Source organism: Marmota marmota, unplaced genomic scaffold (genome assembly GCF_001458135.2).
Source record: "Marmota marmota marmota unplaced genomic scaffold, marMar, whole genome shotgun sequence".
Taxonomy (NCBI): Eukaryota; Metazoa; Chordata; class Mammalia; order Rodentia; family Sciuridae; genus Marmota; species Marmota marmota.
In genome coordinates, this window is record NW_026000026.1 from 27,760,261 (window position 1) to 27,784,831 (window position 24,571).

The following is a 24,571-nucleotide window of genomic DNA, read 5'->3' on the forward strand; positions in this document are numbered from 1 at the left end:
GTGCCAGGTTGATTACTGATCAGGAGGGCAGGGACAGAGCCCACATGCCTGGACCCCACATCCCAGCCCAGCCACTGTCCAGCCAGTGACCTCAGACAAGGTGCTCCACACAGGGGGCCTCAGGGTCCTCACCTGTCCATGACACCCCTTCACAGAACAGGGCTGGCCCTGAAGGACAGAAGTCACCTAATGCCCTTGGATCGGCACATGGCTTGTAGGAAGTATCCCCTCAATGTGAGCCGTTGAGTCTGGTCGTGTGACCTTGAAGGGGCCACTTTCCCCTCCAGGTCCCAAGGGACAAGAGGGTTGGGGCAGCTTGGGGTTGAGTGGCTCCCACCTGGCTGCTCGTTGAAACTTGGGAAACTCAAAAAAAATCCCAGGCTCCATCTAGAAGTTTTGCTTTGATAGGTCTGGCGGGGGTCTGGGCGTCTGAAGTCTTTAGTTACTCCAGAAGATTCTAATATACAGCCACGGCTTATGACCTCAGAGCCACATGTCCTGAGGCCACAGGGGAAAGCTGGAGTGTCAACCTCTGGCAATCCTGGTCTCCCATGGAGATAGAGCATGAGGTACGTTTTTGGGTGTGGCTGCTTCAGAACAGCATGTGCTGGGCTCAGCTCTCTGGGGTCCGTGGTGGAGCAGGGCCACCTCCCAGGAAGCAGACCCCTGGACCCATGGAGGGGCCACCAGACACAGCCTGCTCAGGGCCCGTCTCAGCGCAGGCCCTCCCCCCTCCGTCTTCCACAGTCTGCCAGTGAGGCCTTGCTCCTAGCCACAACCCTCCCAGCCTCCGTGGCCCAGGATGTCACTGAGGTCCATCCCCCTCCCTCCACAGAGTCCTGTCTTTCTGTAAAGAGCTCATCTGGAGGAATCGCCTGGGATCCTGTCCCTGATTTGAAAGCCACTTCCTCAACCTTGTTTCCTGTTGGGAAAACGGGGGGCTTCCTCTCAATCAGGTTCTCCCGGCAGCTGCAGGAGCAGGACAGAGGCTTCTCCTGGGTCCCCACGTCTCCTGGCTGCTAAGGAATGAGTGTGTGGTCAGAGGGAGTGACGTCAGAAGCCATAGGTGTCATTTATTAGGCACCTACAGCATGCCAGGCACTGAGTCTTGCCTCTACCTCATCTTACAGGGTGGTGTCCCCTTATTACAGAGGGCACACTGAGGCTCAGCAGATAAGAACAGAGACATGGGCTGGGGTCCGATGCCTCAGTGGTAGACCACCCACCGAGCACGTCTAGGCCTGGATTCCATCTCCAGCACCCCAACTAACCAACCAACCAACAAAAAGCCCAGAGATTCTTAATGAATCAACCTAAACCAGATGCCATGCACCCTGCCCTTTGCCTGCTGTGTGTCTTTGGCCAGCCACGCCTGTCTCTGAACCTTGTCTCACAAAGGGGCACACACTCAGATCCACTNGCGGTGGTGGTGGAGGGAAGCATCTCTTTAGCCTCTCCCTTTCAAATTCAGGAGTTAATACAGATTAGACCACTGGTATATTTTTGGAAAGAATGGAAAACATGGAGTTCATTCATAAAAACCTACAGGGAGCTCCCTGGATAGAAAGAAATTCTTGGAGAAAGATAGATCTGCCTGGGTTCTCATCTGAGGCCCATCTCCGGTGTGTGACTCAAAGCAAAATACTCCCAGGGTCTCCTGTAATCGTCACTATGGCCCAGAAGAGGTGCTGACACCCCATGTCTTAGACTCTGGAATGTGCACACCACACACGTCAGGGTGGCCGCAGGGTTCCAGGGTTTACGGTGGTGCTGTGGTGCTGTTTGTCACTGTGTTTACTTCTATAAATGCTATCCCTAGGTCCCCAAGGTTTTGGAGAGCCAGTAGGGAATGATTAATACAAAGAGTGAAACAGGTCAGTCATTTCCTTCCTGGGCCCAGCTTGGTGGAAATCCCCTTCTGCAGAGGACTTTGACCTCAGACCTGGAATTCCACCTGGTCTTCCCTTCCTCACTGTCTGGCCGGGTCAGTGTGTTTGCCACCAAGACAGGAGATAAGAGGCTAAGAACACCCGCTCCTGGCTTTATTAAGAGGATTAACAGATAATGTCCTGTACAGGCTGGGGACCAAGCTCAGCCTTGGCGTGTGCTTCCCAGCATGAGGTCCTGGGGTCAATCCCCAGCAATGCCAAAAAAAAAAAAATAATAATAATGATAATAATAATGTCTAGGAAGGTTCTTCACAGTGTCACTCGCTCATGGTCACAGGTGGCCTCCCAATCACCTGACTTGTCTGTCAATGCTCCTCCGCAGCCAGACCTTCTGCCCCCATGGTGTCAGGTCCTGGGACCAGGGCCACACCTGGGCAGATGGTGAGCTTCACCTGCGAGTCCCACGGCTTCTCCCCCCGGAACATCACCCTCAAGTGGTTCAAAAATGGGAATGAGCTCTCACACACCCAGACCAGCGTGCACCCCACGGGAGAAAGTGTGTCCTTCAATGTGTCCAGCACAGCCCAGGTGACCCTGGCCCCTGGGGACGTGCACTCTCAAGTCATCTGTGAGGTGGCCCATGTCACCCTACAGGGGAGCCCTCTTCGTGGGACTGCCAACTTGTCTGACACCATCCGAGGTACAGGACCCTGATCCCCACCTCAGCCCACACTGCCCACCCAGCCTGCTGCTCCCCAGGGGCCTATGCTCCAGGACCTCAGTGGCCTGGGCTCTAATTCCTAGCAGTGCTGCCACCTGCCATCACATATGGACTCATGCCCTGTGGCCAGCATGTGCTGGTGCCTTCATTTCATTGACCAGAAGCAACTAGAACTGCTGAGCTCCTCCCAGAGCCGAGCCTTGATGTGCAGGGAGGTTCCATCTATTGTGCTAACTTCCTGCAGGCCAGGAGCTGGGCTTGTTAGCCTCACTCACTCACCCTCAGGGGAGCTTCTGATCACTTGGCACCTGTGGGTGGCAGGTCATTCCCGTGCAAACCCCCAGTGTCTGAGCCCCTCTGCATGCCTGGCCCTGTCCCGAGGGAGGCCCTTGCCCTGCTGGGAGGAGCTCAGCATCTGTGCCATAAGGTCACAGCTTCTGCCTGTGCTGTTTCAGTTCCGCCCACCTTGGAGGTCACCCCACAGCCCACCATGGCAGGGAACCAGGTGAACATCACCTGCCAGGTGAAGCACTTCTACCCCCGGAGCCTACAGCTGACCTGGGTGGAGAATGGAAATGTGTCCAGGACACAGACGGCCTCGACCCGCTCAGAGAACAAGGACGGGACCTTCAACCTGACGAGCTGGCTGCTGGTCAACTCCTCTGTGCACAGGGAGGACGTGACGTTCACCTGCCGGGTGGAGCACGATGGGCAGCCAGCCACCACCAGGAGCTACACCCTGCAGGTCTCTGCCGACCCCGGGAAGCAAAGCCCAGAAAACACCCCTGGTGAGGCCCACATCCCAGCTGCCTGGATGCTTTAAACTTCATCTTGACTCTGTGTTGTGACGTGAGAGCAGTGACCCCCCTTCCCACAGGGCACCCAGAGCCTGGGAACAGCAGCGTCTTAGTCAGCACCCCACACCCACACTCTGAGGGTCTCCTCTGTGGGGTTGGGCACACATCTCATGGGGCCTTCAAACAGGGACACTAAGGAGGAAGGCAGGACGGGGGATGGGCCTGTCCTGACAGCCGCCACTTGCCTTCTTCACCTGACACTTGTCACTTCCTCATGGCCCCCTCCCTCCTCTCTTTCTGACCTCAGCCTAGTGTCCCCAGCACTCCTGCTGCCGGCAGTGGGGTGGGAGGCTCTGGGGATTCTTTCATCTTGGCTCAAGGAAAACCAGTGCTGCCGTGACCACTGTTGTACCTACTGTGTCCCATGTGTGCTGTTTCTGTGCGACGGTCTCTCAAGGACCCTTTCTGGGCCAAGGACATGCTCATTTAGCATGAAGGTGACGCATCCATTCCACCAGGTTGGGAGACCCAGGCACGGGTTGTCCACCCCGCTCCAATGTGTTGCGAATTCTTCTTACTTGAAAATAGCCGCATCTTGTTGTCCTCTAGTGCCACCGTGGAGTGATGACCTGTCATCACCTTGGCTGACAGTTTGTACGTAGCAGAACCTTTGGACAGATGAGAACGGAGGCCACTTCTTTGTGTTTCCTTCAGGGAAGCCCCAAGAGAGCCTCAGTGCTGTGTCATGGTGTCCCTTTGATTATACCAAAGCCTGGTTTTCATAGGATGTGCAATACAGGGTGTGTGGATTTGTCACAGGCTTGCTGTGTGACCTTGAGCAAGTCAGTGCCTAACTCTGAGCCTCTGCTTTCTAAGGGCCATGTTGAAGGAGTTGAGCTTTGTGCCCTTCAGCTCTGATTCTCTGCGGGTAGGGAAGGTGACTGTTTTATTCAGCATTGTAGCTTCAGGGCACATAATAGGAACTCAATTAATTGTTGGAGAGAGGTTGGAAGAGTTGGTGTTGAATAGTTGCAGTGGAATTTATTATCATCCTCAAGAAGAAGGCAGCAGAGGGAAGAGGTTCACCTGACCTGCCCAAGGTCATGTAACTGGTTAGGGACATTGATTTGAACCCACTTTTCTATGACTTGGAGCCCTGGATCTCCTACCTGTGCCCTGGGGCCCCTCAAGCCTCTGCTTCTAACCCAGGTGCCCTGATTCACAGCTCGTAGGCTGTAGGGCCCAGGGCCGGGGCGCAGATGGGTGGTCAGCCCCTGGGCTCTCACGGAGTCCCGCAGCCAGCGGGCACACAGCCGCTCCGCAGTGTCCCTCTCCCCCAGCGCCTTCTGCCGCTAGCGGCTGACTCACGGTCTTAGATAGACGGGTGGCTCCTCTGTGGTTCGGCTCCAGATGAGAAGGAACGTGTTCTGTTCCCCGGGAGGGAGATGCTGCACACACCCTGCAGCTGGGCTCCGAGGTCCCCTCCCCCGGGCCCTCAGCCTGGTGTTTGCTCCTGGTGACCCCCAGGGGCAACTGTGCGCCGACCCCTGTGCCCACGTGACTGTGAGGCTCGCCCGGCCCAGCCAGCTGTTCTGCCTCACTGTGCAGAGGGGCCGTGGGTTTGGGTTTTTCTGTTTCCCATCTGCATAAGTGAAGCCTGTCTTCTGTGTGGTCCTCAGACAACTCTGCCAATTGGAACATCTTCATCGTGGTGGGCGTGGTGTGTGCCTTGCTGGTGGTCCTGCTAATGGCGGCCCTCTACCTCCTCCGCATTAAACAGAAGAAAGGTGGGTGGCTCCCCTTCTCCTCCCTCAGAATCCACCCCTGGGCTTGTCCTCCTTGGGACACGTGGTGCCTTGGGCATGGGTGACGGGGTCCAGAGGTGGCCACACCAGGGCGGCTGGGGCAGCTGCTCCAGGCTGGTGGAGTCTGGGAGGGTCCCTCGTGGCCTGCCCCTCATGGTGGCAAAATGATCGTTCCTCCCAGGTCCACTCCTGAGGCAGGAAACAGATTGCTGCCAGGGGTAGCAAGAGGGACCCTGGGACCTCCCCTTGCCAGTATCAGGGGGGAAGAGGCTTTCCTAGGAGCTGCCGCCAGACTCCCTCTCTCCTCCCGTGCATCCAGGTCACATGCCCAGCGCAGGCTGTGGGGAAGGGAGTGGGGTCAGCACAGCCAGTACCTCCGAGGTGGGGGGTGGGGGGCTACATGTAGGATGTTAGGGCGGTGTGGACACACAGTGCTCCTCAGGGTGACCCCAGAAACGTGGGTGTCCTCCCTAGAATCCCCACCCTCCATGGCACTGTGCATGAGGCTGGGGCTGGGACAGGCCTCGACTTTGAAGTCAGGCCAACCAGGGTTCTTGATGCCTGTTTTGTACTCTATAAACAATCAGCTCTGCCTCCACGAGCCTCCGTTTTGTAGCCTCATCTATAAAATGGCTTTAGTGAGCCCTGTGCGGTGGTCACACCCATAATCCCAGTGGCTCAGAGTCTGGGGCAGAAGGATGGCAAGTTCAAAGCTAGTCTCCACAAAAGCGAGGCCCTAAGCAACTCAGTGAGACCCTGTCTCTAAATAAAATACAAAATAGGGCCGGGGGTGTGGCTCAGTGGCCTAGTGCCCCTGGGTTCAATCCCCGGTACCCGCCCCCACCCCCGCAAAACAAAACGGCTTTAGCAGCACCTGCCTTGTAAGATAGATCTGGGGCCCAAGTCAGTTCCTGGGAAGTGACGAGTCTGGCATGTTCTGGGACCTTAGCGCGCACTTCCTCAGCCACACTCAGAGGAGGCAGTTTTAAGCTGGTATTTCCGAAACCTTTTTTACTGCAAGCGACAGAAATAACATTTCACATCTCAGCCCAACACACCCCTTTAGATAAAATTGAAACTCTGGTATTTTCTTTTTGGTCATACTCTGTTCTTTTCTGTTTAAAGTGGCTGGCTGTGACCCACCATGAGCCACAGGCGGCAAAGTGACAGGCGCTGTCCCGAGCTGCCCTCCTGTGGCGGGGCACTTGGCTCAGCCAGCTCGGGCGTGTCCTGGGTAGTCAGGATCCCCTCTGCTCCAAGCTTCTGTCCCTCCTGGGCTGACAGGAGTCTGCCTGAGACACAGACCAAGCCCTACGCTCCAATTCAGGAAGATGGGGGTAGGCCCTGCCTCTCCAGAGAGTAAAGGGGGTCCACGGCACCTGTCCAATAAAGGTCTCCCTACAGTTCCTGGGGAGCCCTCCGCTTGTTTACCCAAAGGTGACAGAACATTGTGGTGGCCATCAGTGAAGCCCCAGCTGTCCTTTCCAGGACTGCGTCTGGCGTTAGGCAGGGCTCCTGGCTCATGAGCTTGTCACTGTGGGGTAGGATCAGCGGCCCCTTGTTGCAGAGGAGGGATCTGAAGAGAGGTCGACACCCAGGAAGCCCCTCAGCTGCTGAGTGGTGGGTCTCTACACAGAGCCCAGCTCCCAGACCAGGCTGCAGGGACCTATGTCCCACTGGGCCACCCCCATGTGCTCCACACTGATTCTGGGGCTTGGCGTGTAGTGACACAGTCAGCCCCCGCCACAGGCCTCAGCCCAGGTTTTGCAACCCATTTTATAGGTGAGGAAACTGAGGCCTGGGTGAGTTAGAAAACTTGCTCAGGTCCTCCCAGCCGGCAGGTGGGGCCAGGATTCAAAGGCAGGGACCACATTAGTGCCCACTCTGCACACTGCCTCCCCGAGCCCCAAGGAGATGTCCCTCCTCCCCTCCTTGGGCCCTGGAGATGTCCCCTCCTCCACCTCAATACCCTGTGCATAATGTCCCCTTGTCAGCTCCACCACTGGCCAGCTGCATGAGCCTGGGAAGTCACCCAGTCTCTCAGGTGGAGAAGGAGGGTGATTGGCATCTGCTCACTAGATTCTCAGAGACGACACGTGCCCCAGCTTGACCCTCTGCCTTCATTCAGGCCTCAGCTGCTAAGCCCCCACCAGGTGCTGGCTGCCCCAACCACCCAGCCCCTGCCCAGGCACCAGGCCCGGTGAACTCTGCGGCAGGGATTCCTGCCTGTGGCGGCCTCTGCCTGTCCAAGTACAGCGCAGAGCACACTCAAGTGCACACATTGCTTTTTAATTACAATTTTGCAACAAAATTGGAGTCAAATGGCTGCTCAGCCCCGAGGCCTCTCTGTGGGAGGCCCCATATCACAGGCTTAAAACCTTTGAACCAGACAGATGGATGGGACGCTGTCTTTCTTGGAAAGAGGTGATATGTAAATAAATGGGTGCACAGCCCCGCCCTGTGAGTTTTAGAAGCTCAGAGAGGGAAAGTGGCCCACCTAGGGTCACACGGCAGGTAGGTGAGTGGTAGAGCTGGCTTCACACCTGCTCCTCAGCCACTCTCCAGAATTAAGTGGGACCCCTAAGAGGGTCCCACTGAGATTTTCACTTGCACAGGAGTGATGTCCCGAGAGGGGAGGCAGGTGGCTTCTCCTGGAAGTGGGAAGCCAGGAAGGCCTAGCTTAGTCCTCGGCTTCTAGGAAGATGATGGACCACCCTCGGAGGAGGTGGCCATGGGGACTTCCTGTGGTTCCCAGGATGTGATGGAGATAATTACCTTACACATCCCTGGAGCAAACCTTTGCTTAAAAAAAAAAAAAAATGTTGCCAGAGGCGGTGGTGTTTCTAAGAGACTCACTGCTTCTCCTTTTCTCTTTCAGCCAAGGGGTCCACTTCTTCCACAAGGTAAGTGCATCCTTGGGCCCGACGCCTTTGCAGTTCTCGCTGGGTGGCTTGGCGATCGCGGGCCCTCCTCATTACCCTTCGGCTTTCCCCTCTCTCTTGTAAGCTGGTGGCTCCAGGTCTGTGTTTAATTCTGGTCTCAGATACAGGGGTTTGGTGCACAGTGACACTGATTTCGCACCTCTGTCCCCAGTCAGCATGGCCCTGATCTAATCCCCTGCAGAGTGACAGAAATTCCAAGTCCCTGAATGTCATAGTGTCCTGCACACACGGCTGGCCTCTTCCTCCCCAGATCCCAGTTCTATACCTGCCTTCTCCTTCGTTGATGAAGATGTGTTGAGTACCTCGGGTGCCAGGGTGGACGCCGGGCAGGGGCTCAGGTCTCCTCACAGAGGGAACGTTAGCTTATTGATTGACACTTGCAGGGACTTGTCACATCCCTGGTATGTGCAGCTCTGCTGTGGGTGAGCAAGGAGCCCTGACCTTCATGGGGCTCAGCCTTGGCAAGGGATGCAGGCAACAAGCATGCAAGTGAAGTGATCTAGAACATTCTACCAGGTGGTGACAACTCTAGTACGGCCGAGGGGGTGGAGGGTCACCGTGGGGGGCTGTCTCAGGCAGAAGGGGCACCTCTGCAGAGGCTATGTGAGCAGAAACCTGCAGCTGGGAGCTAAGACCAAGATCAGGTTCTGGGCAAGAGCCATCAGGGCCCAGAGCCTGGGGAGGGAAGTGGCCAGGACGGAAGGAAGGAGGGGAGGCAGGGATGGGGTCGGGGGACGCAGGCCTCCTCTTAGCAGAGGCTCATGCGGCAGGATGTGCTGCAGAGCTGGGCCGAAAAGACTGGTCAGCATCCAGGAAGGCCCTGGGAGTCACCGCCAGCAGAGCAGGGGCCACATTCCACAGCGTCCCCTGGGCATGCCACCGTGTGGAAACAGGTAGACATCTACTCTGAACACGAGAAACAAAACTGTAAACAGATTCGTATTGTTTCAGGTCAGGTTTTGCCACCAACTGGGTTGTGCAGATCTTCCATTTCTTTTTTCTAGAGCTTTCTGGACTTCAGAATTGCACAGCAAGAACTCAGGATCTAGGATGGAGGCCAGTGGCCTCGAGTGTGGGCTCCTAGAAGGATTTACAGTTTTACTCCCAGTGGGAGAATGAGCCCTAGGAAGGATGGGGTCTGGCTTTTGCTTTAAGAGCATCGGCCTGACTGCAGGTGGGAATCTGGCTGTGAGGTGAGGGTGGAGGCGGGGAGGCTGGTGAAGAGGCTACTGCAAGGGACCAAGCAGATGACAGGGGCCCAGACCTGAGCGGCGGGTGGGCTGAGAAATAGCCAGTTTCTAGCATAGTTTGAAGGGACAGCAGAGAACTTGCTGATGGATTGGATGTAGAGTCAAGGACAACTGCAAGGTTCGGGGCAATGAAGCGCTGTGTCCTGAGAGGGGGGTCACAGGTGATGAGTGTGGTGATGGAGGAACTACTGGGCTCTGTGGTTGCCCATAGTAGGAGCATCTCACCTGCCCAGAGGGACACTGGGCAGCTTCTTGTGCCATTCTCCTGTGCAGAATGGAAAGTCCTGGTGCCATTGGGAAAAGCCGTGCCTCCTGCTCTGGCCTCCATGGGCACTTCCTGGGCTGAGCCTGTCCAGCCTCCCCGCAAACACTCAGCGCCCTCCTGAAATCCCAGGGAGTACTGTCCTGGTGCCCTGTCTTTGCCGGTCCCGTCCACACCCCTGGCACGCTCTTATCCAGGAGCCAGACTCATCCCCATCCTCTGCTGAGAGACCTTCAGTGGTCCCCCCGTGTCCCTTAAGATAAAGTCCCGAGGCTCTGGAGGCCTCATGGCCCGGCTGCAGCTGGTGTGGAAGGTCTCACTTCACCCCGCCAGGCCTCACACTGAATGGCTGAGCTGCGCCGCTCCCTTCCTGCCACAAACAGGCCCCCCGCTGTCCTCCTGGCCTCTGTGCACTGGCCTCCTCTGGGTGGACCCCCACACGTACCACCCAGGGTCTTCACAGCACTGGGGGTAGAGGCACCTGTGAGCTCTGCAAACCACTCCTGGAGGAGCTAGAGGCCACCCCTGCCTCCACCTGGTCACCTCCCACTCTTCCTCCTGAGCTCAGCAAGGACCTGACCATCTACCTACTTAAGGGGCTTCCTGTGGCCTCCTGTGCCCTGGCACTGACAGCCCCGTGTGTTCCAGGTGTCTCTGTGCCCATTTACAACCCACCTCTCTAGAGGGCAGGGACTGTGCCCCTCATGTTCACAGCTAATAGCTTCTGAACTCGGCACTGTCCCTGGAAGGGGGCAGGCGCCCAGTAGAGGTTTGTTGAGTGACTGAATGAGCACGGTCCCTAACCCCTGCTGTGCTCAGAGCTCTTCTCTCGCCAAATCCCCAGACCCCTGCTCTCCGTGGGGGCGTCTCTCCCTTCTGTTTTGCTTTGTTATTGGCCTGACTTTTCACCTGACTCACCTTCCCAGTTGCACAAGAGGTTCTGGAAGCAAAGAACAGTAAGAGTGTCCATGACAATGACAGTGGCGGTCACAGCTGCCATTAACTGAGCATTTATTGCCTCCTGTGCACCCATCCGTCCCTTTCCTTCCTTGGTCCCACTCAGTGGTTTTAATTTTTGCAAAAGCCCTATGATTGTTCCCCAGTCCTGTCACAGGACAGGGGTTCCCAGGATCCAGGGTGTGGCGGACTCCTGGGGAGTCCTGTTCAGACACACTACACCCCGAGTCTGTTCAGGGTTCCTACCTAGCCAGTGCTGTTCTCCCCGAGCCATACTCTGAGAACCCCGATTCTAGAGGGTTGTTATCGTCCTGGTCCTCGGGTCAAGGCACCTGAGGCTCAGAGAAGTCATGTGACATTCCCTGGGTCCTGCCACTCATAAGTGCGGGCACTGTGACCCCAGCCCTGAGGCGGGCGCTCCTCCTCTCTGCTAGCCAACCACTTTCTGCCTGTTTCTTATTTTTCCAGCGGGAGCCTCCCGAGGAGCCGAGGCGTCACTCCTCCCTTATCTTGAGTGAGCCGCTGGCTCTGGCCGCAGCTGGCGGGGGTTAGCACCACTGCAGGGACAGGGTGCAGGGGAGGCTGCCACTCCGAGCTCAGAGAGCCTTCAGCTGGTGGCTGATGAGGGACCACTGGCCCCAAAGCCCCCCGGCCCCGGGCTAGGAATGCGCAGGCAGAGAGCGTCGCCTGTCATCCTCCCCGGCTCAGACTCCAGAAGTGAGTCTCTGCTCCCTTAATTGGGCACTGGGGTCCGTTCAGTGGGCCATTTGCTCACTTGTCAGACGTTGGCTGCGTTTATTCTTGGGATATTTAGGGCTTTCCGGAGTCTTTCATTGATTCATCTGGACGGGCCCCGCTGGGTGCCAGGAGCCCGAGCTGGGGCATCGCAAAGGAAAGCAGAAAAGGGACGAAGCTGGGCCTGTGGCACTGAGGGTCCGCGGGAGAAGAGCTCATTCATTCATTCAACAAACATCTAGGGAGGGCGGCCACGGGCCAGCCCAGGACAAGGTCGGCGCCTCCCAGGTGAACAGGACAGACCTCATCCCTCCCCGTGTAGAGCTCCTGGCCTCTTGGGGACAGCTTACCCGACAAGCTGGAGACTTAATGATGTCTGCAGGGGCTGCTGGATAAGGGAAGGGATGGGGCAGACAGAGAGCCGGTCCAGGGCTCCAAGGCAGGAGCGCTCAACACAAGCTCAGGGCGTGGAGGCCAGAGTCGTGAGGGTGGGAGAGGCGAGACCGAGGCGGTCAGTGGGGCAGACCACCCAGCACCTCTCCAGCCCGCATAGAGAGGGATCGCATCGTGTGGCGAGAGGGGTGAGCGCTCCGGGCAGAAAAATAATGTGACATCTTTTATGCATTTTAAGTGTGGAGAATGCTGGGCACAGTGGCTCAGGCCTGCAGTCCCAGAGACGTGGGAGCTGAGGCAGGAAGACTGCAAGTTTGAGGCCAGCTGAGCCAACTTGGCAAGACCCTGTCTTAAAATAAAAAATAAAAAGGGTTGGGAGGTGGATGAGTGTCCCTGGGTTCAATCCCCAGTACTAAAAAAAAAAAAAAGAAAGAAAGAAAAAGAAAGAGAGAATGTGGAGAATGGAGGCAGAGAGGCCGGAAAGGAGGCTTGTTTAGGAATTTAGAGAGGAGAGCTGAGAGAGGGAGATGACAGAATGACTTTTTTTTTTTTTTAATGGAGCTGACCAGCCTTGCAGGAATCAGACCGCAATTTTTCTTTCTTGTACAAGAAGACAGAAGAATCAAGGATGACTCCCACTTTAGCCTGACTCAGGATGAGTAGTGCCATTCACTGAGATAGAAAGACCAGAAAAAAGTGGATAATTGGTTATAATCTGAAATACAGCTATGAAAGAGAAGAGCTTGAGGTTCTGAAATGGAATTTGAGAGATTCAGTGAAGGTATCCCCCCTGAAAAGACTGTTGAATATAGGATTTGAGGGAAGAGTGAGGCAGATGAAGAGGCAGGAGGGCTGTGTGTGCAGAGGTCCTGGGGCACTCCGACCAGCGTTCATTCCAAGTTGGTTGTCGGGCGCCTGTGCCCATACAGCATGACAGGGCAACGTAAAGCAGAGGTGAAAATATGCAAGGAGGTCCGAGATTGTCACCGAGGGCCACCCACCATCCCAGCATGGTCAGCAAATCCTTCCCAAGGAGGTGACACCAGAGTTAAGTTTTGAAGGATGCTTGAAAGTTAACCAAGAGAAAAAGCGTGACGGGGTCATTCAAGGCTGTTGTTGAAGCAGAAAACACAAAGCTCCGAGTAGCCAGCATGAAACACTTGGTGGGTGGCTCGTGAGTAAATGAGCGCGGGGGAGTGGAGGAGCCGGGAGCCAGGCTGCCTGGGACGCTGAGCAGGGCGAGGAGCTGGACTCCAACCAGACAGGCAGCGGGGAGCGGCAGGGGGCTGGAAACCAGGGGGTTGGGGGAGATCTGCATGATCTCCCCCACCAGACGCGTCCCCAATCCTGGAGGGCTGTTCCTGTGGCACGGGGGACATGTCATGCCCCAGAACTGCCTTCTGAGCCAAGCACTCGTGCCAAATCCATTAATAACCCAGCTGCCAAGAGCCATTGCTCACTTCTGACACCATCCAGGGGACCGTCCAGGAGTCACCAGCCTGAGAACTTAACACAACTCCTGTGGAGCCAGCGGCTCCGTGTGCACATCACCTTGACCGTGACCCCTGTGCGCTGAGCCGCAGCCTCCAAAGGCCGAACCAAAGGCTTTTTTGATGAACCAAGGCATCTTGGTCTTTCTCTTTTCGTTGTTTAGCCATATACATAGATACTCCTAATACAGAACATTTGGGAAATAAGGGAAACTCAAGCGAAGAAAAATACCCCCACAAAGACCACGGCGGTTGGCATTTGCCCCCCATTATTATCCACACATTTTCCACTGTTGAGATCATTCCACAGAGATTTGCCTTTTCGGTTATCACTTTAATCATTTGTAACTTTAAAAAAGTACCTTCTCATGAACCTTTTAAACCTTAATCTCTACGTTCACCCTAATTTCCTAAACAGGTCTCGATGGACAGAGCCCAGAGAGATAAACCTCCCTCCCCCCACCCTGCCTGGGACAAACGGACAGGAAGTGCCTTTGTATATGGAATTTCCCCCCAAAAGTCAAGAGATGGAGACCCCATCCAGGCCTTCCCCCTCCCCTCGGGGCCTCCATGGTCCTAGCTCGCCTCCCCAACCCACAGCCTGTGAAGCACCATGCCTTCCCCGCCCAGTGCATCTTCTGGGTATTATCGTCTTTAAAGATCCCTGCCCACAGACATTGAAAAAAAAAAAAAAAAATGCAAATGGCAGAGCATTGTTGCAACGTCCTTGTTAGTGAGAGAAGGCTCCCTTGTCCAAACATTTGATAAGCAGTTGTATTTCTGCTGTGACTCATTCATCCCTGTCCTCTACCCATATAGGAAGTGGGACTGAAATGTTATTCTTATCGATTTGCATAAGCACTTGAGATAGTGCGGTATTTATATCTGTGTGTCTCTTTCCATTTTAGGTTGCATGAGCCTGAGAAGAACGCCAGGGATATAACCCAGGTACAGTCCTTGGTGAGCCGCCCTTCCTGGGAAACTCAGGGTGTGATTTCCTTGCATCAGCCTGAGTTGCAGATCCGGTTCTAAATTAAGACTCTGTCCCCCCCCACCCCACCCCCCCTGGAGGGAGGCGGAGGGGAGAGGATCTGTGCATTCCTGATTTCCGTGTCCTCTGCGGGCTCCTCCTCGCTGCTCCAGCCAGGAGACTCTGATGTAACCTTGCTTCATGGTACCACTCCAGTGGGGCGCCAGGCACCATGTGTGCTGGGTGGCCTGGTGCCCTGGGGTCGGGCTGTAGCCCTGCATTTGCTCAACGCAGTCCCCCCACCAGGAGCACCATCCCCATCAGCCCGTTCCCACCTGGGGTAATAGCACAGCGCTGGCTGCCAGGGCCTCTCTAGCTTTTGCTGCTGGAAAAACCCTTTTGTCATGAATTTCCTCCCGCGGGCACCTCCCTAGACCTGGCAGTCCCCCTCAACGTCGCTAAGGAGACTTCATAGGCAACGTGATTGGCCTGTTTCTGAGCAAACGAGACTGGCCTATTTCCAGGTGACCTCGTCAGACCTGGGAGGCAGGGGCCCCTCAGCACCTGGTAATGAGGCAGGCCCTGCTCTGAGCCCGGTGAAGGAGCACCAGCTGCCCTTGACATTTCCTGGGCGATTGGCATCATTTAGACATAATGTGTTGACGGAGTCCGGCTGGGGGGAGGCCGAACACCACGGCCTGCCCTCCTGACCTGCTGCGGCCCCCACAGCCCTGGGCATGAGATTGGGTGGGAACTGGAAGAGACAGAACCATGTCCAGTCATGGCCTTCTCCCCAGTCTGGACTTCTCTCTAGAACCTTCTGGGGAAAGGACGATGGTGAGAAGAATTAGTCATGAAAATCTATAGAAATCACCGTCAAAGACTTAATGAGCATCAGCTTAGTGCCAGGCCCTGGGCTGTAAGCAGGGCAGTCACGACCCTGCTCTGGCCGAGCTGGCAGGCCTGAGCCTTGGGCCCCTGAGGCTGGGCACCAGCTCTTGCTGGGAAGGGACTCTGGCTGTCCTTGTGGGTTTTGCTGACAGCAGCTGGGGAGCACCTGCAGGGCTCAGGATGCAGGGACCCTGGTGAGGGAGGGCCACAGCCCGAAAGCCAGCAGACCCTGCCGGCTGGGTGACTGCCAGATCATCAGGCCCACTTAGGTTTCAGTTTCCTCGCCTGGGAAAGGGCCCGGTGAGGCCCGGGAGGGGATCTGTGGGAGTGAGTGGTGTCCAGAAGCCTAGGATTGAGATCAGCAGCTGCTGGGCGCGGGCAGAGCAGGCTCTAGTTCACGGGGAGACATTTTAAGGCGCGATGACCGGTGGTGAGACGAACGTGGGAGGTGTGTGACTTTGCGAGTGGCTGGCGTGTGTTGGCGGTAAGCGCTCGCAGGTGCCAGGCTCGGTTCTGAACACTTGCCTGGATCCTTCCGCTCGATCCCCACGACAGCCCTGGTGAGAGGCACGATTATTATCCCTGCTTCACAGATGGGGAGACTGAGGCCCGGAGAGGTTAAAGGATCTGCCAAAAGTTGCTTAGCTTGAAAAGGCAGAACCAGGATTCAGACCCAGGCCTTCTGACTCCAGAACCTTTACAACCCCCACAGCTGATGATCTCACTCCCTTACCACTGCTGTTCTGTCAGCTCCGGCTGTACCAGAGTGAGGGTGAAATCATTGCCATCCATTGTTCACCCTTCCCTCCCTCCCTCCATCCATCCATCCACTCATTAATGCATTTGTTCATCCATCATCCATTCATCTCTCTATTCACCCGTTCCTTTATCCATCCATCTATCTGTGCATTTATCCAACCATTTATCCATCCTTCCACCTATTCATCCATCCATCCATCCATTCATCCATGCATTCACTCATCCATTTATTCATCCATCTATCTAAACATCCATCTATCCACTCACCTATCCCTCCACCTATCCATCCACCCATCCACCCATCCATCCATCCATCCACCCATCCACCCATCCACCCATCCATCCACCCATCCATCCATCCATGCACTCATGTCTTCAACATGAATTGAGCCTCTCCTGTGCCAGCCTTGGTGCCCGCATCAACAAAAGTCTAATGAACATTTGCCAAATAAACACATAAATGAATACGAGTGTCCCTTCCCATATGGGGACATCATATCTATTCAGGCCCCAAGCAACCCCGTCCTTGGCAGTGGGTACTGTGACGGGAAGCAGGAGAAGGAGCCTGGGCCCAGCCAGGGGCATGGAGGGCAAGGAAGCATCTTAGGATAGAGTCACGCTTGAGCTGAAATGGACTTGGTGGATTTGTGATGAGGAAAAGGAGGGGTGACGTGGGAAGAGAAGTGAGAACCACTGGTGGCTCCAGCTGGGAGGAGGGGACAATGAAGGAGGACTGTGGGGGGACTGTGCCCAGTTGGTGGTTGAGCAGGCTGGATGCTCCAGAATGACCTTCTCTCCATGCCTTTTAGATCCAGGACACAAATGACATCAATGACATCACCTATGCCGACCTGAACCTGCCCAAGGAGAAGAAGCCTGCCCCGCGGGCCGCCGAGCCCAATAACCACACGGAGTACGCCAGCATTGAGACTAGCCCGCCATCCAGGCCGGAGGACACCCTCACCTACGCCGACCTGGACATGGTCCACCTCAACCGGGGCCCCAAGCAGCCAGCCCCCAAGCCCGAGCCGTCCTTCTCGGAGTATGCCAGCGTCCAGGTCCAAAGGAAGTGAACAGACTGTGCTTGGCTCTAGGGGCCTGTCCCCACGAGCTTCCTTGTCCCACATGGAGTGGTCCGTGTGGAGGACAGCCAGCCCAGACCCAGGACGGCTGGGTGGCATCAGCCCCAGGACCAGGAGTGAGGGTGGCTCTCGTCTGCCCAGCCCCCTCGGCTCTCCAGCATTTCCAGGGCAGCCACGGCCCCCACACCTTGCACCCCGTCTGGAGGACTGATGTTGCCGAACCACCTGGGGAACCCGCCAGCGCCACTGCTGGGGACCAAGAACTGTTGTGCCCCTGACCGTCACTCATGGGTCTGGGTGGTGGTCTTAGAGACCCTGGCTGCCTCCTTGACGCCCCAGATCCTGCTCTTCCAGGATGAGGAGGACAAGACCCCCCACCTCCTCTTACCACCTCCACCCAACTGGGGCTTCTGGGAAATTCTTTCCCTGTAGATCCAACTGCCCCCTCCATGGAAAAAGCTGGAAAGAAAATAAAACTGAGACCTGAGTCCTGAGACTCGGGAGGTTGCTGCCGACAGTTCTGGCCTCGCCCGCTCCGGGTCCAGGTGCCACTCTGGAGCATCTGCCAGCCCCATGGGGCGCTGGGCGCGGCCCGCCTCTCCTCTCAGCCCCCAGCTTGCTTCCCCCCGGCCAGCACTAACCCAGCAGCCTCGCCCCGGGGACGCCTGTAAATTATTGAGAAATGTGAACCGTGCAATCTTGAAGCCGAGGTGTTAGAAAACTTGATCTGTGGTGTTTCGTTTTGTTTCGTTTTGTTTTCTTTTTTTTCTTCTTCTTCTTAAAACAACAGCAGCGTTCTCTTGGCTCTTTGTCATGTGTTGAAGTTCACGGTTGGGTCTTGTGAAGTCTGAGGTTTAACAGTGTGTTATCCTGGAGGGAATTTTCTTACAGCAGAAACTGAATTCCTCCAAGTCCCAGAGCCCCGAGGACCTGGAAGAAGGATCCATCTGGCTGCTCTGTGGAGACACGTAGCCTTCTCTCTGGGACTCACTGGACCGCGCCCTCAGCTGGGCCACCAGGCGGGGTCTGTTCCCTCCAAAGCCCCACGGTGGTAAGTGCAGACCTGTCCAGACCCGATGCCTCAGTCTGCTCTTCCATAGAGTGGGAAGAGGGACGGTGACACCCCTCCCCCACCATTTCTCACAAGCACTTTAGGGACATGCACAGGGGGGGACACTGAGCCAGGCTGTTTGCCTCACCCCCTTAGCCATTGCCCCCTCCCCATCCGGCTCTCAGAACTCATTCCTACAAGGAAGAATCTTCCATTTCTGCTCATGAACGCCATTGGGATCAGACTGGAATAGATCCTGGTCACTACCGGGCACCCCAGCTCTGAGCCAAGGCAGACCCCCCCAGCCCCCCCGCCCTCTGGTTCAGGAAGTCGGGCAGAGGTTGTGACCCAGTCACACTCCGACTGTCACCCTTCTAGCTGGGTGCCAGGGCCTGGCTGGGCCCAGGAGCGTAGGTCACAACCCTGGTTATTCAGTTTTCACATATGGCTTGTAGACTTGAGAAACGAATGTCCCTGATCCCCTGAGCTGTGGGAAGCCCGTGGCACACCTGGCTGTCTGAGCCAGATGCTGAGCCCACCTGCCCGCCCGTTTCTGCAGGTGCAACAGACAGGTGAGACCCAGGGGCTCAGCGCAGACCCGGCTCTCGGGGGCTGGTGACTGGTGTTTTACACACTGGCATCTGGAAGTTTGCTGAGCCAACGGGCCACAAGGGCAGCCTTGGCCTGACAAGCCAGCTCCTCAGTGACATCTGGGAGCCACAGTGGCTCGGTCACCTGCTCTAATTGTTTCTCAATTCCAAAGGGTGGGCTTGTAACCCTTCACGTCCCTCTGCTCTGCCCAGAGACAGCACACGTGTGCACACACGCACGCACAGACACACACAGGATTTTTAAAAGAATGTTTTCTTGGTGCCATTTAAATTTTGTTTTACTTTAATTTTGGGAGGGGGAAATAGGGAATGAGGCCAAGGAAGACTGTAGTTGAGTTTCAGCCGGGCAGCCTGGAGAGTCCCCGTACCTTGTGTATGGAACCCCAGGAAAAGGAAGAGGTTGAAATAAACCTGCGGAAGGAGCGTGGTTTCGGGAGTTTATTTTCAGACTGTTGGGAAGGAAACAGGCCCCATTTTGTATATAGTTGCAACTTAAACTTTTTGGCTTGCAAAATATTTTTGTAATAAAGATTTCTGGGTAACAATGACGACTTTGGGTGCTGTGTGTCCTTGCCTTTGGGATTGTGACTCAGGGCCTCCTTGGAGGCTATTGTCTACCTGTCCCCAAGATCCTGGAGAGGGTCCGATGTGGCCCAGGCAAGGCTTAGAGACAATCTGCAGTGCTGGCTCCTCTCTCCAGGTGTGGAAGACCTAAAACTGTTGGCCTGCCTCAGAGAGAGTCAAAGGAAGGTGACAAAAATCCAACAGACCTCTGGGTTCGAATCCTGACTCTGCTTTTTGTAGCTGTGGGAGTCTGAGCATCTCTCCTTCTTGAGATTTGCACCCCTCATCTGCACAGTGGGGATAATTAAGCCCCCTGCTATGGTTCCTGTGGGAATTAGGAGAGGTGACAGGCGCTAAGACCCATGCGTGGCCCATGGCAGACTCTCACTAAGTGTGCAGCCTCACCTTCCTGCCTCCCCTGCACAGTGGACCAGCAGCCCCTCCACATCTGTGGACCTTAGACAAGCAGCTCACCTCCCTGGGTCTTCACTCTCCGCCTGGCAAGTGCCAGTGTGTAGTAGGTGCTCAAGAAATGGTAATTCCCTCCCTCCCTTAGATAGTGAGACTAGTAATTATAGTTATGCAGCAAGGCTAATGCATTAATACGGTATTACTACTCCTTAGTGCTCACTATATGCTAGCATGGCATGGGGACCTCTTAGATCTGGTAGCTCTATCAGGTCAGTGCTGTTATGGCCCTCATTCGATAAACAAGGCACAGAGAGGTGATGTCATTTATTCAAGGTCACAAAGCTAATGGGTGACATCGCTGAGCCTCAGTTCCAGCAGTCTGACTTCAGGGCCTGATGCCTACCCACCACGTAGATAGTCAATACATCACATGTTAAGCACCGCCCACAAAATCAACCGTAAGAGCTGATGGGGACTTGGCGAGTTATGTGCCAAATGCTTGAGTTACTCCTCGTTTCATCTCCCAACCCCCTGAGGGAGGTGGGAACTCCTTCTCTATGCTTTACAAAGGAGGAAATAGAAGCCAGGTCACCTCCCGCTGTCCCGTGGCCAGGGTTGGAAGGCAGAGGCTGACTCCTCCCAACACGCGCCTTCAGTGCTCATCAGCCCAGAGGCTGTGGTTGTGCCCATTTTGCAGAAAAGAGCATTGAGTTTCCGGGAGTGCACACCCAGTCAGGTTGGGTCTTAACTGGAATCCACAAGCCCATGGGCATCTTCCCCACGCCCTTGGCCTGGTCCATGTGCTCAGAGACCCCCGGAGCCTCCTGCAGGACTCAGAGGTCGCCTGCGTCTCAGGCGACAGAACTTGGCAGGTTCCTGGCCCTCTGCCGGAGTTCAGCTCCACCCGGCCCTTGGGGCCCAGTCCATGAAATCTGCAAGCCACTTGCAGGGACCAGGTGCAACCCAGGAGAAGGGGCGGAGAAGGGCCTCCTTCCTGAGAAGCGGCAGTGATGGATGGCGCAACCCGGCAAGGAGACTTGGGGGAGGTGTTTTATGCCGCGCCTGGGCCTCTCTTCTCCACAGCCCAAATCTCCAGGGCTGCAGGTCGGCAGGTAAAACAAAAGTTGATGGGCGCCAAGTGGCCTTTTTCCTGCCTGCTAGGAAATCAGTCAAGCATTTGGCATTTATCGGGCACCTCCCTTGGGGTTCTTCCTCGTGCAGAGGAGCACGCTGCCCCCTCCCTCCATAAGAACCAGCCCTTGCCCACGGGGGATCAGGAAAACCTCCACCCCCAACCCTGAAGAGTGCTCCCCGCGAAAGCCCCTGTCTCTCGGAGCCCAGTCTCAAAGCCAAGAATCACTGAGGCTTATTTATTTTATTTAACTTTTACGTGAGCACATACCTCACATCAGACACTCTCCTAAACTCTGTACAAATATTAACTTATTTAATACCAATTCCCTCCATCCTCTTAACCTCTAAGCTAGATACGATGATTACCCCATTTAATAAAGAAATTGAAACAGTCAGATTCAACATCCTGCTCCAAGCTGAGAAGTGACGCTGGGGATGTGGCCCTGCCAGGCACTGAGCAGGCTTGATGGGGACCAGGGATGGCTGGAGACCCCAGGGGTTCGCAGGAAATGTTCAGGGTGCACCAGACCCTGTGGGAAGCCAGGAAGCCCCACATGGTCTCCTCACTGAAGCTTCGGAGGGTCAGCCTGGTCACCAGCTGGTCAGGGCGAAACCGAGTCTCTGGGGGGCTCTGTCTGCCACTTCTGGGGTCTCCAGTGTCCCCTTCCAACATAGAGCTCTGGACCTGGGTCTTGGTTTGTTTTCTGAACTCAAGTTCATGACATGGAAAATGCTTTTTAGAGGGACACGTGTCCCAAGTGTGCAGAAGTTTGGTGACAGAGGTCAGATTGGCTACCCTTGGAGGGAAGATGGGGAGGGGCCCGGGGATAGGCCGTTCTGTAACTCCAGGGTGGGGGCTCCTGGGGCATTTACAAGGGAAAAAAATCCCCCAAGCTGCACTCGGCGTGCATCCCCCGTACAGAAGCCAGACTTCAAATTTTCGCCAAGACTGGTGACCCACCCCGCCCCCAACCTTTGATGCCTGCCCCATTCTGACAATTTCTTCAAAGCAGCGACGACATCTTACCTTTGGTCCCTAAACCCAGGCCAGGGTCCTGGTCCAGGTGAGGAGCCCGAGGAGCATTGTCAAGTTAATTTGAGAGACAGTATCCCAGAGACCAAAATAGCACACGAACCAGGGAAAGAAACACAGTGGGCAGGAAGATCAAGGACAGCGAGGACAGACCGTTTATCTGTCATCCCTTCTTCTGCTGAGGCTCCTCTGATTACTCTCCCTCCCACGCAGCCTCGCTCCCCATCCCCCCACCTCCAGCCTGTGACGTGCAGGCAGATCCTGGCCCTGCGACCTTGGGCAAATGACTTCACCTCTGAGCCTCAGTTTGCTCACCTGGGAAATGGGGAGAGTGGCAGCCTGCACCTCCTCTCAGGGGTCTAGGGAGGGTTAAATGAGAAAATAGGCGCCACAGCTTCCACAGTAGTGTGGCACCTGCAGTGCCCAACACCACACCCACATCCCACACACACACCCACCCCCACACACCCACCTACACACACACACACACACACACACACTCACGTCCCTTACCCATGCACCAAGGCCAGGTTATCACAGGAACCCCACATTGGCTCCTCTCCCCTCCTGGCTAAAATTACTTATCAGGTCCCTGTTTCCCTCCTTAGCCTGAAATGGCTCCCATGTACCAACTTTGGGGACTCACACTGGAGCCTAATTTCAGTGACCTCTTCTCTAAATTCCTGTCTGACTTTCTAAAGGACATTTCCTGCTCCTTGACCCTGTCCCCAACTACAACTGGACCCTCTGGCCAGGCTGGTCTTCCTGTCCCAACAATTACCTGCTGGAACCTCCTTTGACTGATTGCCCTGGCCCCACAGAGAGTCACTCTGCTGTGACCTGGTGTCCTTCCAACCAGACATGAGCTCCCCAGCCCCAGGACCTCAGGGAGCCAGGCCTCAGGGTGAGGGAGGGTACAGCCTAGCCCACACAGATGGCATGCTGGTCACTTGCATTGTCCCACAGAGCCTCAACACCCCTGGCAAATGAGTGCTATGGTGTCCATTTTGCAGATAAGAAAACTGAGGCTGGGAGAGGGGAAGAGCTAAGCTCGAGATCACATGGGTAGCTAATAATTATGCCCCAAGCTCCTCCTGGGAACCTGGCCCTGCGCAAAATTCTGTGGTTATGATGTTGACAGAAGATGGGCCCCACACAGATGAGCTCATGGGGAACGAGGAAGCCGGAGCAGCAGCAATCTCAATGCAGAAATGAGGCTGCGGGGACGAGCACTGTCCAGCGCCCAGAGCGACCACATTAGCAGTGAGCCAGCGGGAGGGCGGCACTCCTTCCAAGAACCGGTGGAGAGCCAGGGCTTTTGAGAGACCAAGGTGAGAATAAAATGTTCAGCTTAGACAGAAAGCTGGTTAATGTTCCGCAAGGCGACAAAACCATACCTTTGGAATTATCTTTTCAGCCAGATGGAAGTCGCTCACACCTCCACCAGACAAAACCTCCAAATTAGCACCAAGGGTGGTTTTATAAGATCTGGGCCCTAATTGAACAGCTAAGACAAACTCAAGTGTATTCCTGACAGAATTAACCAATCCTCTAGTGGGTCTTTGAAACATGCCCCAGCGTGGCAGTGAAAGGGAACGAACGTCACCTTTCTTTGCCTTCTTTCCAAGTTTGGGCCGGGTTCTTATTAGGGGAAAGTACGTAGGCCTCGTTCAGCCTGCATGGGGCAGGAAGTCTCCCCAAAGAGGAAATTCTTGAGCTGAGACCTAAAGTGTGAGTAAGGATGAGCCAGACAGTGCCAGGAGCCAGTGCCAGGCAGAGACCAGCCTTCCCTGTGTGAGCTGGTCTTTGAGCTGGCCCCTGCCACACTCTGCAGCTCCGCCTTCCATGGCTCTCTCCAACGCCCCCTGCACTGGCAACACCAGCCAGCAGTCTGTTTCTAAAATGAGCCACAGGGCCTTTGCATATGTTCCCTCTGCCTACAACACTCACTGGGTCTTTCCTGCCTACCCTCCAAACTGCCATAGCAACTGTGGCCAGCACTTCTCCCTGGGAACACTTGTCATCATTTGTAATTACACTTGGCCTCACAGTGCTTGATTAACATCCCTCTGCTCTACTGACCTGGGAGCTGCCTCCGGGTAAGGAGGATGCTGGATTTCCCTGCCCAGCCTACAGGAAGCATCCAACAGTATTTGTTGGGTGGAGAGGAGGAATGAATGGAGGAAGGGAGGATGGAGGATGAATGGAGGAGGTATATTGATAGATACATGGAAGGATGGGTAGACAGGAGGATGGGATGAGATGGATGGATGGATGGATGGATGGATGGGCGGGCAGACAGAAAAATGAGAAGCTGGATTGAAGGTTGGATGGACAGATGGGAGGCTGGATAGGAGGATGGATGAATGGATGGATGGACAGATAAATGGGAGGTTGGATGGGAGGATGGGAGGAGGGATGGGGTGGAGGGAGGAAAGTGAGAGGGAAGAAAGGACCTGGAGTTTGGATGCTGCTTGGATCTCAGGGGAAAGGAGCGCTCTGGCTGGCAGCTTGGAGCTGGATTCAAACCCCAGCCACCTGACTGCTCCCTCGGAGTTCCTCTGCCTTTCATCGTGATCCCGGGTTAAGAGCGTTCACTTTTTAAAAACGGTACGCAAGCTCCCCAGCAGGCAAGGAGCCCGTGACCCCCTGTCTGAGCCTTTGGTGCCTCTTCTAGGGAAGCTGGGGCTATACTTAGAAAACAGGATGAAAGATGGCAGAGAGATTTCTCTGTCCTAAAATTGCACAACCCAAGCTCTGCAGTGAGTGGCCCAACTTTGAGAGCCACCAGCGATTGGCCACTCAGCAGATGCGTCCTCCTGGC

The 24,571-nt window shown here is 55.5% G+C and overlaps 1 protein-coding gene across 1 annotated transcript in view; it reads left to right on the forward strand.

Annotated features, from left to right (window-relative positions):
- LOC107143420 (tyrosine-protein phosphatase non-receptor type substrate 1-like) overlaps positions 1 to 19,153 on the forward strand; it is a 38,491-nt gene extending 19,338 nt beyond the window's left edge. The window contains exons 4-9 of the mRNA XM_048810558.1: positions 2,272 to 2,589; positions 3,066 to 3,398; positions 5,087 to 5,194; positions 8,091 to 8,115; positions 14,150 to 14,189; positions 16,671 to 19,153. Of these exons, the coding sequence (XP_048666515.1) occupies positions 2,272 to 2,589; positions 3,066 to 3,398; positions 5,087 to 5,194; positions 8,091 to 8,115; positions 14,150 to 14,189; positions 16,671 to 16,934 (1,088 nt within the window). The 3' untranslated portion in view covers positions 16,935 to 19,153. The remainder of the gene's footprint in view (positions 1 to 2,271; positions 2,590 to 3,065; positions 3,399 to 5,086; positions 5,195 to 8,090; positions 8,116 to 14,149; positions 14,190 to 16,670) is intronic.
- The last annotated feature ends 5,418 nt before the right edge of the window (positions 19,154 to 24,571 follow it).